This window comes from Sciurus vulgaris (genome assembly GCF_902686455.1).
Source record: "Sciurus vulgaris genome assembly, chromosome: 2".
Classification (NCBI taxonomy): Eukaryota; Metazoa; Chordata; class Mammalia; order Rodentia; family Sciuridae; genus Sciurus; species Sciurus vulgaris.
The window spans coordinates 175,057,556-175,078,636 of NC_136462.1; the positions used below are offsets into that span (position 1 = coordinate 175,057,556).

Below are 21,081 nucleotides of genomic sequence, written 5' to 3' on the forward strand. Positions count from 1 at the left end.
ACACTGAAGACTTGGGGCCACTCACAGTATTTTAAAAACTATGCTTCTATTGTGTGGGTTGGGGCCCAGAAAATAAAGCAATCTCTAAGTTCTGGAAAAGCGTACTAAAGCCCTATAGATGTCACAGAGGAAAATTCGATTTTTCTAGTTGGCAGCTGCAGATATGGGGATGGTGGCCTGGAGGTACCAACAGGTCAGTAGTTAAAAGTTAGCACTTACTGAATGAGGTTCCAGCTTGGCCACATCTCACTATGAGATCTTGGGCAGGCTATATGACCTTGGGGACAATAAAGGTACCTTTGTCTCCAAAGGCTGTCAGCACAAAGCTTTGTATATATACATTTACCCCTCAGTAATGTTATGTGTTCTGATTACTATCAAATGGAGGAAGCGTATTCATCTATAGATGTTTTTACTAGACACTTTTTAATCTGTGCATACCACTTCATTTAAGAGGAAAAGGAAATGACATTAGAATGGGGACAGTAATGGCTCACATTTACTGAGTGTTACCTATGTGCCATGTACTGCTCCCATTGCTTTAATCTCAACACTACTCCAAACTGCTGTTTTTCAGATGAGGAAACAACTCCAGGGAGGTGAAGGGGCATACACTAGAACGCCACTCTGTCCTGGCTGGCCTGGGATCAGATTCTGAAGGGTCATGTTAAGGAGTCTGGAGGTGGAATCTGAGGTAGAGATGTCCCTTCTTATTTTTTCCACTCAGAACTTGAGTAGTCTTTCAACTAAAAGACTCTTAATTGCCAGGTACAATGGCACACATCTGTAATCCCATCAACTCACGAGGCAGAAGTGGGAAAACTGCAATATTGAGGCCAGTCTGGGTAGTTCAGTGAGACCCTGTCTCAAAATAAAAACTAAAAAGGGCTGGGGTTGTCATTCAAAGTAAGACACCTCTGGGTTCAACCCCCAGAACCAGGTGGCAGCGGAGAGGGGATAGATTCAAAATATTTTTCAGTTGGGAACGAGAACAAATCAAAATCAGTTCATTGGTTACACTTTTCACTTTTAAAAAGCAGTTTAGAGTCCAACAATAACATGTCCTAACACTAATAGGCTTCTATCCACCATGAATGAGGGAACATGGGACTACTGAAATTTTTAAGATACTACAAGGGCTGAGTACAGCTCCCGATTTAAAACCTGTGTGTGGTTTTTCAGGCCCAACCACAGGTCACTGAAAAGGCTTTACCTGGTGGCCTTAGAGGACAACTGCCCTCCTTCAGCAGACTCAGGGCACAGTCAGGCACTGCAGTCTGTATGGGAGGTGTAGTCAAGGCCTTGGACCCCCGGCCGGTCACGCTTCACATGCGCCTTCATTCCCAAGGGTCTTCATTCAATGCCCCCAGCACAGGTTGGTTTCAGGGGCCTCTGCTGAGGCCTCTTTATGGGGCCTGGGGTCCGGGTCTGAACATACTTTCTTCACACTGACTCAGTGCCCAGGACCTCCCAACTCCTAGTCCTTCCTTCCTCCCTCCCACAGCCTTGGGGGCTACAGTATTGCTGGGAAGACTCCCTCGTGGTGAGACACTGCTCCACCAGCACTGAGCCACCGACTCTCCATGCTGCACTGTTCCTCGAGGGAAGATGGAAACCGGGCAGTCAGCACTTCTCTGGTTGGGGCCCCTTGCTTATCCCATGGCTGAGTGCTATAAAGGTTTTCACTGTTTCACTGTTGAGCTGTTGCTTCACCAGGCTACTCTCACATCCAACAAGTCAGCTTTCTCTCCCAGCTCAGTTGAGCTCCTGACACTATGACTTCTAAGAAATGCAGTATCCACAGACAAGTGGTTTTGTCCCCCTAGGTACTCAAGTCAGAGAAGTCCTGTGTTCCACCTGACCTGCACTCAGCCAGCTGACCCACACGACTTACGCTGGCATTTGCCTCCATTGGTGGGATCGCCATAGAAGCCAGATATGCAGGTCTCGCAGTGCTTGCCGGTGGTCAGGTTCTCGCACTTCTCGCAGATGCTCTGGTTGATGCACTTGCTGTGGCCGTTGCACTGGCAAGCTGAAAGGAAAAGGACTTGAAGGGCCTCCCGTGGCACAACTGGGTGTGGTGAGTTCCATGAGATTTATCTGCATCTTTAAGTTCCTACTGCCTGTACAAATAAAATCATCAACTAGCTGGGTATGGGGGTACATGCCTATAATGCCAGCTACTTGGAAGACTGAGGTAGAAAGATCTCCTGAGCCCAGGAGCTCAAGGCCAGCCTGGGCAACAGAGCTGTCTCAAAATAAAACAAAACAAAACAAATAATCAAAATTTACTCACTAGAAACTTGATGATTTTTATGAATCATAACACTTATTTAACCATCCCCATCCCCCTAAGTTCTAATACTTTGTTTGCTTTAAATTTCTCACTATTAGAAATATAATCAACTTTACATACAAGCATTTCCAGAGGAGTGTTACTAAGGCTGCTGACGGATACAGCATATAAAGCTTGGACTCCTCAAGACTACTTAAGACAGCTGTGCAGTCTGTATACTGCAGAATGTGGGTGTGTACACATAAGGCACAAACTGCACCACTATAAGCACAATTGCTAATTCTTCAGATCTTAGTTCATCAACATGAGGCAGTTTTTTGAAATCCTGAAAAAATTTCCATATCTTTGCATAGGTTCCATTTACTCATATTTTAGCTACACCTTTTAGCTGTGTAGGTACTTGAGGTGTTTTATACAGATCACAACTATAAAACTTAAACTACTGCACCACAATTATTTAAGATATGTAGAATATACATTTTGTTCCCAGGAAGATGAACAAAGAGAAAAGTACATGTATAAAATTACCTAAAAATTATGTATGAAAAAAACCTCCTTTCTGGTTTAAGAACAAAAGATACAGAAAATGCTTCTTTCTTCTAAAGTATTCAGGAATTTCTAGAAATTATTAAAGCAGACTGGGCCAATCAGAAAGAAAAGAAGAATTGAGACACCTGTATCTTAAGTAGGAAAAGGAAGGGGACTGCCAAAGTGACTAGATGAACTTTACTAATGGACACATGAAAAACTCAGCAGAGGCTGGAAACCAGAGGAGGCTTCAGCAGAGTGGTGGGCAGCAGAGGAAGCACTTGACCTGCTCTGCATCTATTCCCCCAGTTGGCTGAGGTGTGAGTTTAGGGGCTGCAGTGGGAAAGAGCAGTTCTGGATGGAACAGGGGTGAAAGACAGAGGAGGAGAGTCTGGGGTCAGAAAAATATCAGGGCATCATACCAGCTATCTTTAGGTTGCCATAGCACCAAAAGGTAGAGGTACAGGAACAACCATGAATGTGCCAAATGTATCCAGGTACAAGGGGCCACTGCTTCACAGAGAGGAGCACAAACCATTCAACAACTGTAAGGGCAGAAGAACTAAAACATCCTGAGGTCGGCTAGCTGGCTGCTCCCTTAGGATCTCATCCCACACCTTCACAACAGTTCAGTAAACACCACTGTTAATCAATACTGACAATCTACATGGTCAATTATAAATGGAAATCAATCCTGAGGATTCACAAGTTTAAGAAAATGCTTGCTGGGCAGGTGGCGCACACCTGTAATCCCAGTGGCTCATGAGGCTGAGACAGGAGAATCAAAGGTTTAAAGCCAGCCTTAGCAACAGCAAGGCGCTAAGCAACTCAGTGAGACCCTCTCCCTAAATGAAATACAAAACAGGGCTGGGGATGTGACTCAGTGGTTGAGTGCCCCTTGAGTTCAAGCCCTGGCAAAAGAAAATGCTCAAACCCTAGAAAAAGATAATGCTCAAACTACATACAGTCGCGGGATAAACATGCAAAGAAACTAACCCTGAAAGAGGGCTTAATGGAAGAAATAAAAGAGAATAAAAAATACTAATTTTAGAATATTCAAAGAGGCTTGAATAATTGAATGCACAAAAGAAGTCAAGCTCTGAAAATAACCTCACAAAATTTAGAGTATTTGTAAAATGTAAAAGGTAAATGAAATAAAATTAGACATATGAAAACAATACTCAATGGATTGTAAGGGGAATACAAAAGGCTAAAAAGTTGGGGGTAAAATAATCAACAAATATATGAAAAAATGTTCAACATCTCTAGCAATTAGATTCCATTTCACTCCAGTCAGAATGGCAATTATCAAGAGTGCAATTAACAATAAATGTTGGCAAGGATGTGGGGAGAAAGGTACACTCACACATTGCTGGTGGGGTTACAAATGGTGCAACCACTATGGAAAGCATTACGGAGGTTCCTAAGAAAACTTGAAACGGAACCATCATTTGGTCCTGTCATCCCACACACAGGTGTATACCCAAAGGACTTAAAATCAGCATACTACAGTGACACAGCCATATCAATGTTTATAGCAGCTCAATTCACAATAACTAAATTATGTAACAACCTAGGTGCCCTTCAACAGATGAGTGGATAAAGAAAATGTGGTATATATACAGAATGGAATATTACTCAGCCTTAAAGAAGAATGAAATTATGGCATTTGTTGGTAAATGAATGGAACCGGAGAATATTATGCTAAGCAAAATAAGCCAATCTCAACCAAAGGCCAAATGTCTTCTCTAATATGCGGTTGCTAATTCACAATAAGAGGGTGGGGAGAATAGAAGTAATTTGGACTAGACAGAAGGGAGTGGAGAGGGCAGGGGGGTAGGAATAATAGTAGAATGAATCAGACATTATTACCCTATATGCATATATGATTACGTGACCTGTGTAACTTTACATCACGTGCAACCAGACAAATGAGAAGTTATACTCCATTTATGTATGATGTATCAAAATGCATTCTAGTAGGGCTGGGGTTGTGGCTCAGTGATACAGTGCTTGCCTTGCACATGTGAGGCACTGGGTTCGATCCTCAGCACCACATAAAAATAAACAAAATAAAAATAGAAGGTATTGTATTCAACTACAACTAAAAATATTTTATGAAATGCATTCTACTGTCATTACAACTAATTAGAACAAATAAAAATAACATACAAAAAAAGTCAGATTTAAAAAAATATCATGACCCATATTTCAACAAATTTGAAAACAGATGAAATTGACAAATTCTTTAAAAAATAGACATCAAAACTGACTCAAGAAGAAACAGAAATTCTGAATAGATCTATAACAAGTAAAGAGATCAAGAGATCAAATTAATAATTTAAAATCTTAGCACAAGAAAAATGCCCAAGACTGGATGATTTCACTGGTGAATTCTATTAAAATTTAAAGAATTCTTGACAATTAACTCTTCTAGTGAAAAGAGTTTTTTTTAAATTTCCAACAACTTCCATGATGTGTTTTTAAGTAAAAAGTAAACTGTAGAGCTGTAAATATAATATGCCTAATATAGCAAAATATATTCTATATTAAAATATATAAATTGGTATGTCTGGAAGTCATATTAAATTCTTAAAAAGTGTTTACAAAGAACTGAGAGGAGGAACTCCAGGTTTTATGTCGGATACAGATTTTTTATAAAGAATGTATTATAACTCACACGAAGTTCTCAATATTTCTGTTTACTGACATTAAAAATATTTTTTAAATGAAACTGTCTTTTCTCCTAAAATGGTATGTTACTAATTATTTTTCCCTTAAAGGAAATTCATATGAATGGTGTTACTTTCAAGTTTGTGTTCCTTGTCAACAGGTAGTGAATGTTTACAGGCAGCTTACCTGGACAGTGAATGAAAGACCAGTTGTATCTGCTGTCCTCCAGACACATGCTGGAATTCAGAAGGGGCTGTGGATAGGCGGCTCCAGCAGAGGCCTGTGGCGGCATCTTCACTGGTCCTTTGTAGGATCCCTCCATGCACTTCCCTTTCCCAGTGTTGCTGGGATCGGTACACCAGCCACAGCCTGGCTGCTCTAAGCAATGACTGCAGGTACAATAGCCTGAACAATTTTCAGCTATTTAAAAACACACACACAAAAAAAAAACCTCAATCACACATAGATCTGAATTCAGTACATTTAAATAACCTTTTCATTAACAGACTAACTTTGGTGAGTCTAAATCACTACTCTATAGTGACCATTTAAAGGAGATAAAGAATTTAAAGAGCTCAATATTTTGCCCAACACATAACTGGGATCCCTCCCTCCTCTTTTAATCCCAGGATGCTGGAGGCAAAAGGGACCTCAGAGGGCCCTTACTTAATGAATTAGGGCAATTACTTAATGAATTAGGAGAGTAAAAGGTGGAACTATCATATGGATTGAACAACATGACCCTGGAATTAGCTAATTTCCGTACTCTGTGTGCCCAGATTTGCTTGACTTATTTAGATGCGTCACTGTGCCTGATTCTGTACGCAGGTTCTCATCATGCAGGACTAGATGACTTGAGTAGGTCAAATCCAACAGCCGATAAAATGTCCCATGCCATGCCAAGTATTGTCACAATGCCAAGAATTGTCACCACTATTGTCACCACATGCCAAGCACTCAAGAGTGCCTAAACTCCCTTTTGCACTTACGGGGGCAGCTGCTCATGGTATACCACTCCATACACTGGCCGAAAGGGAAGGAGGCCACGTAGGCGTTGGAGTCCACACACTGCTTCATGTTGCTGCACCACATGCACTCAGAGCTGCTGCTGGTGCACTCCCCACACGCAGTCCGCAAGGCGCATGGTGTTCGGCATTGCTTGGCACTGTGGTTCGCTGGGAATTAAATCCAAAAGAGACATTTAAGAGCTCCCATTATGTCACCTAAGGTCAGAGACATTTCAAATGTAGGTCTGTGACCCAGGAGTGTGCCATGAACTCAATTCAGGCCCTATATGACATAGAAAACAGATGATACTGGAGTCATCACATACTGTTTAGTCAGGGGAAAGAAACAGACCTTCTATTCAAAGAGCACTGAGGACGAAGGCAAAGGAACAAGAGAATCTTTCAACAAAAGCAGGATCTGAAAACTCGTATGTATGGGACCCCGAATGAACTTTAGAAGTTTTACAACTCACCTGAACACGTAAAATCCTATGTTTATAAATTTGAGTGTAAGTAGGAACACAGCACTCATTAAATTCACCAACACATTTAGCATTCAAAAAGGCTGAAAAGCTCCTCTACAATTTAGAAATCTTTTTTGTTTTGTTTTGTTTTGTTTTGTTTTTTTAAGTTGCTCTGGCCATTTTATTTTCACCCGTAACCCTTTATTTACCAAAAACAAAAAGTCACTCTTATTGACTTAACAATTCTGAGTTAATTGCTGCATCAGGGTTGCACACTGGCTGATCAGTTGCAGGTGTTCATCAGCACCATCTGCTAAGCATTTATCAACTTCAGCAAGTTTTTCTGTAATAATGGACTTCTGTTTGCCAGAAAGGTTCCATTTTCTACAACCACATTGTGGAGTTGATTTACAAGTTGAGTTCCTGCTGCATGACCCTCATCTATTAAGTCCTTCACTACAGCTTCCAGTTTGTCAAAGGAGCCACTCTGACATGCAGCAAATATTGCCTCAGCTGGTATTACCCCAGCAATGTCTGTGATCACTTTTTCCATCACTTCATTTCCATCTGTTAATTGAGTAGCACTCTGAAGAAATGTAATGGCTTTCCTTTAGTCTCCTTCTGATTCTTTAACAAGATAAGCTACTCCCTTATTACTAATTTTGATGTTTTCCTTCTCAGCAATGTCTAGTAATCACTGCTGTTGAGTTTTATCTGACAGGCTTGAAGCAGAATTTTGAACATCTAAAGGACAGGGGTTCAATTATTCTATGAACACAGTTACAGATGAGACAAAAATGTGCAGTTTTAGACTCTTTCTCCATGGTATGTCTTAGAGCTGCCTGAGCAGCTAAGGTCATAGAAACGGTTTCATTCAAAATTACAATCTTAAAAGGAGGACATGACTTCCTATCTAACCAACTTCCTGACACAGTTAATTGGGCAAAATTTTTAACTTTCTCTTGAACTACTTGTATTTCATGTTCACTGGATGCATTTAACTCAAGAAGTCTTAATCAAAACAGTTCAGGCCCAAAGAGTTCTCTAGCAGCTGCCAAAATAATGTATGTTTTCCCTGTTCCAGGTGGCCCATAACACAAGAGATTAGGCAGATCACCTCCTTCTAAAGATTTTTTTCAACACTGCAACTACTACTTCTTGGAAAGCAACTTCATTTACACATTTTGAGCAATATTTTTTCCACCCATGGAACAGGTTTGAGTTTCTTGTTCTATCCACTGCTCCTCAATCCCTGTCAGTGGTGGTTTAGTACTAATAGATGAGCCTTTTAGAAATGCCTACATGGTTACTTCACCAGTAGCTTCAGTCTCTATAGTTGCCTCTGTCCCCGTTATGGAATGGCCGAGCAAAGGGTCAGACATTCTGTTTTAAGGGGACTCCTACAGCACTACCATCTACACTTCTGTTTTCCTCAAATTACTGTACATTCCCACAACTGAACATGATTTAAATTCCCAAATCACCAATAATTCCACCTATCACTGGTAAGCCTCCATCTGTATGCTGCAGAGGCTGCCCCTGGCACCTGCCATTATGGAGCCTAAACTTAGTCCCCAGACACATGCAAACTGAGAAGCTACTCAAAACATATGATGGTTCAGTACTCAGCCACAGCTCGCACATGGTTCTGACTGGTTTCTGTCTCCTGTCACAGACCTCTCTCAACATTTTCCTCCCCAATGAAACTAGTTTCCTGAATATTGTCTTGTGGTGACTTGCTTGTTTTTCTCATCTTTGATTTTTATTTTCCTTTCTTTTCTTCCATAGCATTTTTCTGCTACCAACAAGAAATCTGCCCATAAGGGCAATTCTCAATACTTTTTCTGCTCAATGAATCAATCTATCTCAATGCTAATTGGACTATTAGGTTCTTGGAATAACATTTTATTTTTGGTTTGGTGTATGGCTCAAATTAAAGCCACAAACTATTTCCTTCTACTTTTAAAATTCTAGGTATTGCTTAAAATATGCCTGAAATTAATTTCATCTATTTTCAAGACCACTTCATGCATGTCAGTACTTAACCTGCCTCCTATACTTTCTTTCTGAAACTTGCCGGAACACCCATCACCAGTGTCCTTACCGGGCCGTTCACAGATGCTGCCATTGAGAGGGTTGATGCAGGTTGCAGCCTTTAATCCCCGAGTAGTGGGTTCTGACAAGATTCCACAGAACCCGGCATCGCTGGGCTCAGATGGCATCCACTGCAGTAAACTATTGGTAAATGGAGACATATCTTCCCAGCACCAGTAGGACACATTGATCTTCCGAAGGCCAACCCATGGGGTTAAGGTGAGTTTGGACTGTGGGCAAAACAGACACAATTATGAAAACAACCAAAGTCTCGACCAAAATAGGCTACTTGATAAAAACCCACTAGGTTAGGCATACACACACGTACAGGAAAGCTTTCCTATACTCTAAACACAGTCATTGGGGTAGATCACTACTTCCACATGGCCATTTTACAAAGGACAAAGATATAGCTTAGAGAAGAGATGTATCAAAATTTTCACAGAGTTCCACAGCAAAGTGATAATAAAATTCCAAAGTTTCTACACTCTGTGACAAATGCTTTGAAGAGATAGTCACCCCAAACTGGGTTTAAATGCTTATTCACACATGAAGTCATTTCACCAACATTTGTAAAATATTGATATATAAATATTTTAATATATACAGGAGCTAAGCCTGTATGATGTTTTGACAATTGATACATTATGAGATGGTTGCCACTATCAACAAACTGATATGCATCATCTCTCATATTATGTATGTATGTGTATGTGGTGAGAACATTTAACATTCACGTCCTTAACAATTAAACATACAATATAACGTTACTATTATCACCATAGCATGCATTAGATGTCCAGAACTTATTCATCTTTAGTAACTAAAACCTTGAACACTTGATCCACATGTTTCCATTTCTCACCCCACCTCCTAAGACCCTAAAAACCACCACTGTTGTTCTCTGCCTCTATGAGTTACACTTTTATAGATTCTACATATAAGTAAGGTCATGTATTTGTTTTTCTGTGACCGGCTTACTTCATTCAGTATAAGGTTCTCCAGATCCATCTAGTGTTGTTGCAAATGACAGTATTTCCTTCTTTTTAAGGCTGAATCATAATCGTGTGTGTGTGTGTGTGTGTGTATGTGTGTGTGTTTACAGCATTTTTCAATCTTGGCACTGGATTTTATGAAGAATAAGAGCAGCGAACACCTGGGATAATTTTTGTCTCCTACTCTCCTAAAATTTCTTTGCCATTGGACTTTTAAAAAATTTTTGGAACCAATTATAATGTTTAAAGCAGAAATGAAAGATAGTCTTAATTTTGGCAGTTGAAAAACAAAATGTACAATGTATTTTCACTTTTAAGAAGAAAAAATATGCACATATATTAAAAAACCTGAAAGAAATAAATTCCAAGAGGCTTTAGTGATATTAATAAATGATATTTTTCTTATACGTTTATTAGTATTTTCTAATTTTCCTTAAAAAACATGATTATAATACATTTTTAAAGTCTTTTAATAACATTTTTTTGCTTTCATGATTAAATGCAAAGCCATTAGTATTGTGGACAAGGTGTCTCTGGATTTGGCCATGGTCCCTTCTTGAAGCCCAGCTATAGCATCTTCCTCCTATCCAACTTGCCCCAGACACACAAACTGACCTGCAGCTCTCTCAGTGAGCCATTCCCTTAACCTCTACACAGGATGGTACCAAGGCAAAGGGAGCCTGCCCTTCCCCTTCCTCTTCACTCCTTCCCACCTTCAGGGTTACCTCTTCCAGACAGCATCTACCCTATCTTGCTTTTTCATACACACCTGGGCTCTACAGACTGGGCCATATCTGGAGTTTAAGCTGTGGGAGTACATTACACTTTAGTTGTCTCATCTGTTTGTCTTATTACAAGAGTGTGGGTTTCTGTTTAATTAAAGCTGTCATAGCAGACTAGACCACCCAGAACCTGGTAGGGCTATAACACCTGAAGGAGAGAGAAGAGGGAACAGAGGTACATCTGTGGCCAGCTGGGATGATGGGAACTTTCTACACAGATTGTCTCTCATAGAGGTGGACTTGAGAGTCACCAGTAGAGAAACCAGCACTATGGGAAAAGCTGTGAGACTCCCATTTCTTGAGGGAGTGAATGACCATAGATAGGAAAGGTTAGCTGACAGACAAGGACAGAATGCTAGGAGAGGCCAACATCTGGGGATAAGAAGAAGAGAAACAGCACAATCTCTGATGGAGATTATAAAATTAGAAAAAGTTATCAAAATATCATAAAATACCAAATGTGGTCCCTGAGGTAGGCACACTGAAGTATGTATTGCCAATATCTGTCCACACCATAACAAAGTTGCACTGGAAAAAACTATAAGAGAAAAGTAAAACACAGGGCACCTCTTCCCTCCCCATCTCAGAATGGCCCTTTAGGTAATACACAAAGTCAAGACCCAGGTCACACTTCCACACTGTCACTGGATGAAGCCAGCCCTGAGTTCCTCACTGCTTAACGAGAACATCACTCCCAAACTTCTTTCCACCACAGTCGACCCAGCTGAGAGAGTTCCCAGCTTTGTTCTCTGAATATCTGCTTAAGTGAAAGTATAATCAAAGGGCCAGCACTTAGGACTACAAATGGCAAACATGATTATAGAACACCAACTACAAGTCATTCAACAACTTGGGTGAACAGGAAGAGAACGTGAGGGCCTTTCTCAGCTCAGAAACCCTTTATAAGAAGATACCCTCTTTTGTTGGGCTGGCCAGGTCTAAAAAGATCCAGACAGATATACATTTCTTAGTGGTGGTGACAACATGTTCTGAAATAATACCTGTAAAGGACATAAGTATCTAAATATGACACCTAATTAGCTGTGACCCCTTGCTCCCCACCACAGCAGAATCTAGAGATAAAACCAGCATAAAATCATCTAGTGATGTCCCTAGAGTATGTGCACAAATACAAGTTACTGTTCATCTCACGTATTATTTTTCATTTTATAATAAATATGACTAAGAAAATATATGAAGTATCGAAAGTTCCAAGGTCAGGTAAAAGGCATTAAAGGAAGAGAATGACAGCGTAGTGCTACATCTACTACACGGTGCATCCTGCATTCCTCCTCTTCCCAGCACGTCACTCACAGCTTTCCATGCACCAGCTGCGATCCTGCCCTCAGCAGAGGGTGCATATGAGAAACTCAGGTTCTGAGGGTTCACTCACCATGCTCTGTGACGGCTGCATTATTTGTAGCTGCTTAAGGACAAATTCCACTTTCTTCTGGGTTGTGAGGGAAGCCAAGAAGGCATTGTGGTTCCTACAGTACAATTTAGCATTGTCATAATTCTCCTTGGCAGTAGTAATTTTCAAACATGAGTTTCCAACCAAATGCCAGCCAACACCACAGATATTTTCTTTAACAAAGGGGGAGAGAAAAAAGAGCTTTAGAAGTTACAAAAAACTACTATATTACTAGTTCGAGTTACTGAACACCTAAGTGATCCTTGTGATTTGAATTCCAGGTGCTCCATTAGAATGTGGCAAGGGCAACAGATACATTATTCACTTCCAGACACAGAATATAAGAGATAAAAAACAAGTTTGTCAATCATATTTACTGAATCTCAAGAAGCATATGCTGAGGTCAACTCTCCTGTTACTTGAAGGAAAACCCATTTGGTGTCAATGCTAGTTTTGTACCAGCTCCTTTAGAAGAACAATTAGAAATAAGATTAAATCCTGAGTAGAGAGCAGACAGATGAATTACGCACATTGGAAAGGTGGAATACAGAACTGCAAACATGTAAACAGGTTGGAAATGAATAAATCTAGTATCCAAATGCTGCATTTTTTTTTTCTTATTTTCAGGTACAAGTTACAACCAGGTGCACAAAATATCCCCCAAACGAGGAGGGAACGATCCTGGGAAAAATCCAAAGTACACACAAGGCAAGGTTTGTTACAAGTTCCTTGTAATCAGACTGAACCCAGGTAAGGTTCCACATGGAAGCTAGGGATGCTCCCTGTTCAACAGTGAATGAAACAGCAACTCCATCAGAACCAAAGTGACCTGGAAATACCATCAACAATGTTCATTACCAGAAACAGCCACTGAGATCACTGGGAGGTACCACGGGAAAGAGATCATTTGAGAGCATACAGACTTGCTCCTTGAAGCATGGAATGGATGACAAGTTAAAATGAAAACTCTAGAAACCCACCCCAGGCCTGTACCAGAACATGCCTTTGGGCAAGATCCCCAGGTGTTTTGCTATACATGAATACCTGAGACTCAGAACAAGAGTGGAAGAATAAGAAGCCCATTCTGCAAGCTGAATTGCATTCCTCAAAGGATATTCAAAAGGGCCCTGGTCCACCTCAAGTGGCCTGCTCATGCCTCAGCTGCTGCACAGTGCCACACAACTTCCCCTTCCTGGATATCAGCTTGGAGTGAATATATCACAGGGGTTCAGTCCCAGCTGCCGGGTCAAAAGTCATCATCCTAAACCCCAGGATGCCGTCAACAGGTACTCAGGACTGGAGGTCACCTCGAAGTTGCTGCTAACACAGAAATCCTCTTCTCCCTCTGCTCAGAGAAGCTCCTAAGAGGTGCCAACAATCAGATCCCCCTGTTCAGTAACGCCCTTCCATACAGTGCCCAGAAGACTGGCAGCTGAGACTACAGAGTTCTAGTCCTAGGTTATCACAGACAGGTGGGGGTCATGGGAAGGAACAGGTTCACTGACATGAACACAGAATCGTTTCATTCTCCAGAGGAGCAGATAAATGCTTGACTTTATTTCAAAGAACAGTATAAGTAAATACTTACAAACTGGATTTTTAAAATAAATAAATAAAAGTGATAGATACATAGAATAAAATCCTCCCCACAAATAGGTTCAACCCAGGTTGCACAGTATTAAGGGTTCTAGACCCATACTCCAGGAGCCTAGCAAGGCTTACCAGGCAGGGCAATACACTCCTGATTCCGGGGCTCCCACTGGCAGTTCTGGTCCAAGGCACAACTCCTACAGCTGGTCTTCTTGTTACAGTAGTACATAGGGTTATCCTTGGGGCAATTCTCATACCTTGGAATGGAGATCTAGAACACAGAGAACAAAAGCTTTTGTCATATTCACAGAGATAACTCATGGTGAAGACCAAAATGATACTAAACACAATTAATATCTAATCAAGGAAGGAAATAAATAAACATAAATAAAATGCTAATTAAGTTGCACTGGAGTAGGAACACTGCAATAGAATGTTTTGCTCACAGAGATGCCTTTAACTGGCAAGGAAGCAGTCTACTCTTTTAAACAGCATGCCTGAACTTGCTCAGGAATATGGAACTTGCTACTTTTCAAATGACCCCAAACAGTCCAATAATATATTTTATAAACTGCAGTAAAATGACAAAAAAGGTCTTATACATAAACTACAAAAGCTTGGTTATCTTAATTTTCTTTAAGTCTTTAATCTAAATATCCAAAATCATATATGGTAAACACTGAATTAATGTTGACCAAAGATGTAACAAAAGACAGGGAGATTTTGCAAACTCTATCATTTGCCCAGTCCACTAGAGACCACTGCACCTGCTTCAAATCCTACTTTCTCCCAAGACCTCACACAGGTGGATTGAGCTTGCTGTTACAAGTCTCAGATGGAAGATCCAGTACTTAGCCACAACCATGCCCAGGGATAATAGTTCTCAGACACTATTCTTACCTCATCACCTCATCTTAGTCTCACCCCTGTGGCTAGTGAGATTGTTGAATCAAGATGTATATAGCATCCCTTCCAAAAAGAAAACCTGAACTATAACAAAATCCAAATCTACATTCCCATTTTTAAAAAATATCTGGGTCACTATTTATGCCATACACTCAACCTACACCTAAATACAATTATTATATTTCTACCCCCTGAAATCCTTAAGAAATGGCCCCTGACCTGGCCTTCTGTGCAGCTGTGGTTCATAGGGACACAATGGTCATTGCACCAGTGGCAGTCATTGGTGTTGGCTGTGCAGCTGTAACAATCTGTGTGCTGGTCACATCTGTCATGGTCAAGAGCTAGGAAGAGAAGAAACACTCATCAACTGTGACAGCTTTTGTTAAGCACAATCTGAGGCAGGTCAAAAAAATTCCAACAATGGCTAGGAAGAAAATGAACAGTAAAACTGGAAGTAAAGTATATTGGGATTTTCAGGTTAAAAAGGACTTAGAGACAATCTGAAGACACAATTTTCACCGAAAAAAAATTTAAACAGGAAATGAAAAGTAAAGGTAAGTTAATTTAACAAGTCTAAGATATAATAGAAGTAAGTCTTTGAATATTTTTCTTCCCAAGAAAAAACCAACTAGCAACAAAATAAACACCAGAAACGGCACAGAAGCCAAAGAAAATAATAAAGGAGACCAAGCAACACGGCTCATTTTGAGCACAGGCAGCAGGCAGTGCCCAGACCCCAAAGGAAGTGTGAGCTGAGCCATGCTGCATGTTCTACACATATACATGAATTCCAGAAAGCAAGCTGCAGAACCCTGGGGTGACTGTAGACTTGTTACACTTCCTGTTGACCCCAGAAAAGAGAAGCTACACCACCACGCTGCCTCATCTGCTGAACCATCTCGTGGACATGCCACATGGTGGAACCCAGGAAAAGCCAATGGGAGGGCCCAGGGCCCACCCTCATAAAGGCCCCAGAAGTAAACCCTGAGGTTGCTCTTCCTTCTCTGATCATCATTGAAGGATTAGGGTCACCTCTGCTGAGAACAGAGTAAAATAGGAAGTTGATACTGATAATTCAATATTATTTCCCATATATATACTTGAACATTTAATTTGAACTTTAAAAAAATCTGGTTAAAAAAATAACTGTTGCACTGATTTTATCCCTTTCAGAAGACAATGAGTAATCCTACAAGGTTCTGGTAATCTTTGTTCTCCAACCATGAACTTGATTGCCTGGGTGTTCTTACTAAGGATTTATGTTTCTGCACAGATTAATTTGGAGCATCCCGGGAAAATAAAACTGCTTCTCTCCATCATAATGGTCACAGTAACTCCAACACCCATCCTGCTAGCTATGGAATTCAACCAATATTCTTACCTGATGTGAACAAACACTTTGCAGAGGCATCCTTCTTATTTGAAAGGACTTTCTCACACATTTATTCACTGTGTTGTTTGTGCTCTCTATGTCACAGCAAAAGGGCAAGAAGCTAAGTAGGCAGGGTGAAGAGAATAGCTTAGAAAACATGGGGGGAGCTTCCAGAAGTGGGGATCACTGCTCATCCTCAGCAACTGTCTGTCTGGCTCTCACTGCTGTCTCCAACTAGAAGAGCTAGCAAACAGTTGATAAGGACAGCGACCTGACCTCTATCTACCTACAACAGGCTCTCCTGGGCTGACCTTCCTAATCTCATCCTTAACGTCAGACCTCCACAGTCCAATATGGTAGCCAGGAATAAATTAAAAATTCAGTTCTTCAGGCACACTAGCCACCTTTCCAGTGTCTGATATCCCCATGTGGCTAGTGGCTCCCAGACTTGAACAGGGCACATAACAATAGTTCCATTATCAAAACAAGTTCCACTGCATAGCACTGCCTTGGATCAACTGTAGCCAGGTCCTGGAGCTGGTGGACAAAGCCTACGCCTGCCAAGAAGGACTGGTCCCTATCATTCACAGACAGCTTCTAGGAGCTACATGACATGTATAAAGATGTTTACAAACCAATTTTCAAACACCCAGAAAGGCTTTGCACAAGTTATTACTAAACTAGTATTGATGAAAAGGTGAACATAAGAAGTGTACATATGCTAAGCTTCTTCATAATTCTGACAAAATGAGATTTCTAATTAAATTCTAAGTAGAGGAAAACTTACTTCTTTTGGAGAAACATTCTGATTTTAACTTTTCTGCTTGTTCTTCAGTTGCCAACTCCCAGGAGATGCACTGAGATGACCTTGTGTCCCACACACATCGGACACCAGGTCCTGCTGCCACACAAGCAGCTTCACTCTGGTGTGCTTCACACTGTTCCGAGGTGAATATGAGGATGTCGCTGAGGAGGAGACTATTGAAACCGCCAAACACATACATGGTGCTAGGGAAAAAAGGGAGAGAATGAATTTGCTGAAAGCTTATGGTACAAAGGCTTTATATATACACTTTATAGACAACCTTCAGACAAGCCCTCAAGGTCTATGAAATTATAATTCTCTTCCCTCCCAAATTCTACCCTTTCATCCTGACCTGTAATCACCATGAATAGTTCCAATAATTCACCCATAAAATTGAACATGGAAATTTAGTACATGGGAAAGTGACATTTTAAATTAGTGGGGAAAAGATGAACTTTTCAGTAAATGTATTGAGATAACTAAACACATGAAAAAAGATAAAACTGAATCCCTTTCTCACTCCATATACAAGGATAAATTCCAAATGTATCAGAGAATCACCCAAAAGAAGAAATTACATAAGTTCTAGAAGAACGAATGGGCAAACTTTTCTATAACCTGAATGTGATCTAAAACCAAAAACCTCCATTGGACTTAAAATACGCAAAGTAGGAAAACAATTTTACACAGAGAGGACTCTAACCATACAAATGTCTTTAAGCACACGAAAAGATGCTCAACTTCAGTCAAGAGATATGCAGATTAAAGGACTGGGGTTGTGGCTCAGTGGTAGAGCACTTACTTAGCATGCATGAGGCACTGGGTTCTATCCTCAGCACCACATAAAAATAAATAAATAAATAAAGAGATTGTGTCCATCTACACTAAAAAATTTTTTTAAAAAAGAGAGATGCAAATTAAAACTGCACTTATGAGCTAGGCATGGTGGTGCACACCTGTGATCCCAGCCACTCTGGAGGAGGCTGAGGTAGGAGGATCACAAGGTCAAGGCCAGTCTTAGCAACTTAGTTGAGGCCCTAAAAAACGTGGCAAGAAGCTTTCTCAAAAAAAAAAAAAAAAAAAAAAAAAAAAAAGTCGCGGATGTATCTCAGTGATTAAGCATCCCTCAGTTCAATCCCTGGTACCAAAACAAAACAACAACAACAAAAAAAAAAAACAACGCTACACTTACACAGCATACTTCGCCTGTCAGACTGGCAAAGAAAAAGACCATACAACTTGAGTAATACATGGAAAGGTGAGCCTGTGGGGCAACAGGCACACTCATTTACTGCTGCTGGGCTTTAAAATAGCACAAGCCCACAGACAGGTAATCTGGAAATTTCTAACAAAACTACACATCAACCTTCTGAACCCGAAATCACATTTCTAGAAGTCTATCACAAGGATACAATAGCAAAAATACAAAAAGTACATGTGAGGTAACTACATCATTAAGTAATAACAGGAAAAAGATTCTAACAGTCCAAATGTCCATCTATTGGGCATGTATTAAATAAACTATGATATATCAACAGGATGAAATACTACACAGATGTAAAAAGTGAGCAAGATTTCTGCATGCTGCTACGGAGTGATCTCCGATATATATTGTTATGCGGGGAGGAGGAAGCCTTGCAGAAAAAAGTATGTAGAGTATGTGGCAGTTTATCTATTGAGAGAAGGAAGAGCTCAAACACAGAAATACACAGTTTTCTTTAACCAGTCTTCTTAAAAGACCAGCACACTAGTAGTGCACAGGACTAGGAGTTAAGATTGTGGTATTTAAAAAATAATAATTCTCTCCCCTGCCAGTCCACAACAGAACTTTTTAGAGAAAAACCCAATGTGTGTCCGGGTCAGGAAATGTTCACAATGAATGTATGAGAAAGACTGGAGTAGTGTCAGAAAGACTCAAGAGCTACCATGAAGAGCTCCCTGACTACAGACAGGAGATGTTTGAATTTTAGTAAGAATAAAAACTATAATGGACTTGGTAGAACACACCAAGTATTTTTAAATCCTTACACTCAAAATAACACATGCCCCTGACCTTATCTGTCATCTCTGGACAATGCTAAGAAATCAATCTATTACTTTGAAAACTGGCAAATAAAGAGAAAAAAATCAACCTTATGAAGTGATCTTATCATAATCCTGAAGTGACTCTGACTGCACTAATTTGCAGCAAGGTCAGGAGAATACCAATATGTATTTGGAAGCATAGGATGCAACCGCCAAAATCTGGACAGTAAGAAACTACAGGACACACATCACAGTCTCTAGAAAATAAACAAAAACATGATGGGCAGGGAGCCTGTATTTTAAGAGAAAGAACATATTTTAACTAGTTTCAATTTAGTGATGTAAGTTGGACCCTGATTTCAACAAGTTAAACTTTAAAAAAATTACAAGACAATTCAGAAACTTGAATATGAAATGGACACCAATAATGTTAAAGAATTATTATTTATTTTTAAGTGCTGTAATACACTGGTTATGGGGTTTTGTTTTGTTTTGATTTGGTTAGGTTTTTTGTCTTCTTTTTTTCTGGGTAGGGGTACTGGGGATTAAACTCAGGGATGCTTTACCACTGAGCTACAACACAAGTCTTTTCTATTACTTATTTTGAGACAGTTGCTTAGGGCCTTACTAAAGCCACTGAGGCTGGACTCAAACTTACAATCTTCCTATCTCAACCACCACAGACCCTGGGGTTCCATGCATGCACCCCCATTCTCAGCAGTAGTCATGTTTTTAAGAGTCTTTAATGAAAGACAGTCAATTCTCATTATTTGCAGATTCTGTATTTGTGAATTTACCTACTCACTGAAATTTCAAAATCAATACTATGTAGCACTTCATGGTCACCTGCAGGCAAGTACATGAAGAGTGGTAGAACATTTGGGTTGACAAACATCATGTTCCCAGCTCAGGTCAGACAAGGCTCTGACTTCTTGCCTCAGCTCTCCTGTAACAAGTGTCCCTTTCATGGTTTACTTAGTGTCCCCTTCCTGCATTTTTGTGCTTTATGCTGGTGATTTCATTGTTTACAATGATCCCCAGTGCAGTGCTCAAGAACTGACTCCTGTTCTAAGCTGTGATGTGCCTTTGTGGAGGAAATATGTGTGTTAGATAAACCTTTGTTTAGGCGTGAGTCAAAGTGCTGGTGGCCATGAGCTCAATGGTAAGAAATCAACAATATGCTGTGTTTAAAGAGAAACACACATTGAACAGGATTAATGTACTGACTGGCTTAGGAAAAGGTTGTGACGCAAGGCTTGCAGAAACCTACATGTCCTCTAGGAGCAGAGATTCAATATTCACTAATTCATTGTGTGCAGGACTTTATAGAACATAATTGATGTGAATAATGAAAAATCAACTCTAATCTGAAATACTTGTGAAATCCTATTGTGCTAGAAAACTACTTCCAAGTAATCTGGACCAGCTAAGGGTGATGGCCAGTGATTAATGACTGCTAACGCTGAGTAAGGAACACCTGGGGTTTAATTATACTGTTATCTCTACTTCTTTATATCTTTCAAATTTTCACAATAAAAATTTTAACATCTTTTTTCCTAAAAAGATTCTTTTTTCCTAAAAAGAATTTTGTTTAAATCTCTTTATTTCAAGGATGACATTACACATATTTCTAGCACTGACTAATATTTCAAATGGGCCTATTCTTTCCTGCATATGATTTCTTCAGTTTAATATTGTTTTCAGTCTAAAAACTTCATATGATCATTTATACTATCTATCTCTAAAAAGAACAAGGCCCAAATCATGCAATCCATTTACTCATTCACTCAGAAATATCTATTTAGCATCCATTATGTACAAAAATACCTCTCGTCCCTGGTCCTCCAGTCTGAAAATCAATTCGAAATTCAGTTCCACCTCTCTGCTGCCACAGCTGGATGAGTGAAATCTCAGGCTGAAGCAGCTTGGTCTACCTCCTTGAACTTTATTCATCTCTTAGTTTCTGTCCAGTGTTTCTTCATTATCTTTCTGGTTTTTGCTTTATACTTTTTGGTAATCATTCAGTGGGAGAAGTGCCAGAAGTGAAAGTCCTCCTAACATCCAGGGTCAAGGACATTTTTTGGTTTTTATTTTTTCAAGACAGGGTTTATGTTGCCCAGGTTGGGCTTGAAC

The 21,081-nt window shown here is 40.1% G+C and overlaps 1 protein-coding gene and 1 pseudogene across 3 annotated transcripts in view; both read right to left on the reverse strand.

Moving 5' to 3' along the window:
• The window catches only part of ATRN (attractin), a 146,075-nt gene that overhangs the window by 46,517 nt on the left and 78,477 nt on the right, over window positions 1–21,081 (reverse strand). For both annotated transcript variants that reach the window (XM_079129138.1, XM_079129137.1), the window contains exons 12-19: window positions 16,906–17,126; window positions 14,966–15,087; window positions 13,973–14,111; window positions 12,233–12,423; window positions 9,073–9,292; window positions 6,487–6,672; window positions 5,684–5,917; window positions 1,895–2,032 (exon numbers count right to left, since the gene is read on the reverse strand). In XM_079129138.1, the coding sequence (XP_078985264.1) occupies window positions 1,895–2,032; window positions 5,684–5,917; window positions 6,487–6,672; window positions 9,073–9,292; window positions 12,233–12,423; window positions 13,973–14,111; window positions 14,966–15,087; window positions 16,906–17,126 (1,451 nt within the window). The remainder of the gene's footprint in view (window positions 1–1,894; window positions 2,033–5,683; window positions 5,918–6,486; window positions 6,673–9,072; window positions 9,293–12,232; window positions 12,424–13,972; window positions 14,112–14,965; window positions 15,088–16,905; window positions 17,127–21,081) is intronic.
• Window positions 6,679–9,057, reverse strand: LOC306653728 (replication factor C subunit 4-like; annotated as a pseudogene). Its single transcript has 2 exons — window positions 9,046–9,057; window positions 6,679–8,199 (listed from the first exon to the last, which is right to left on the reverse strand). The product of its transcript is annotated as a replication factor C subunit 4-like (transcript).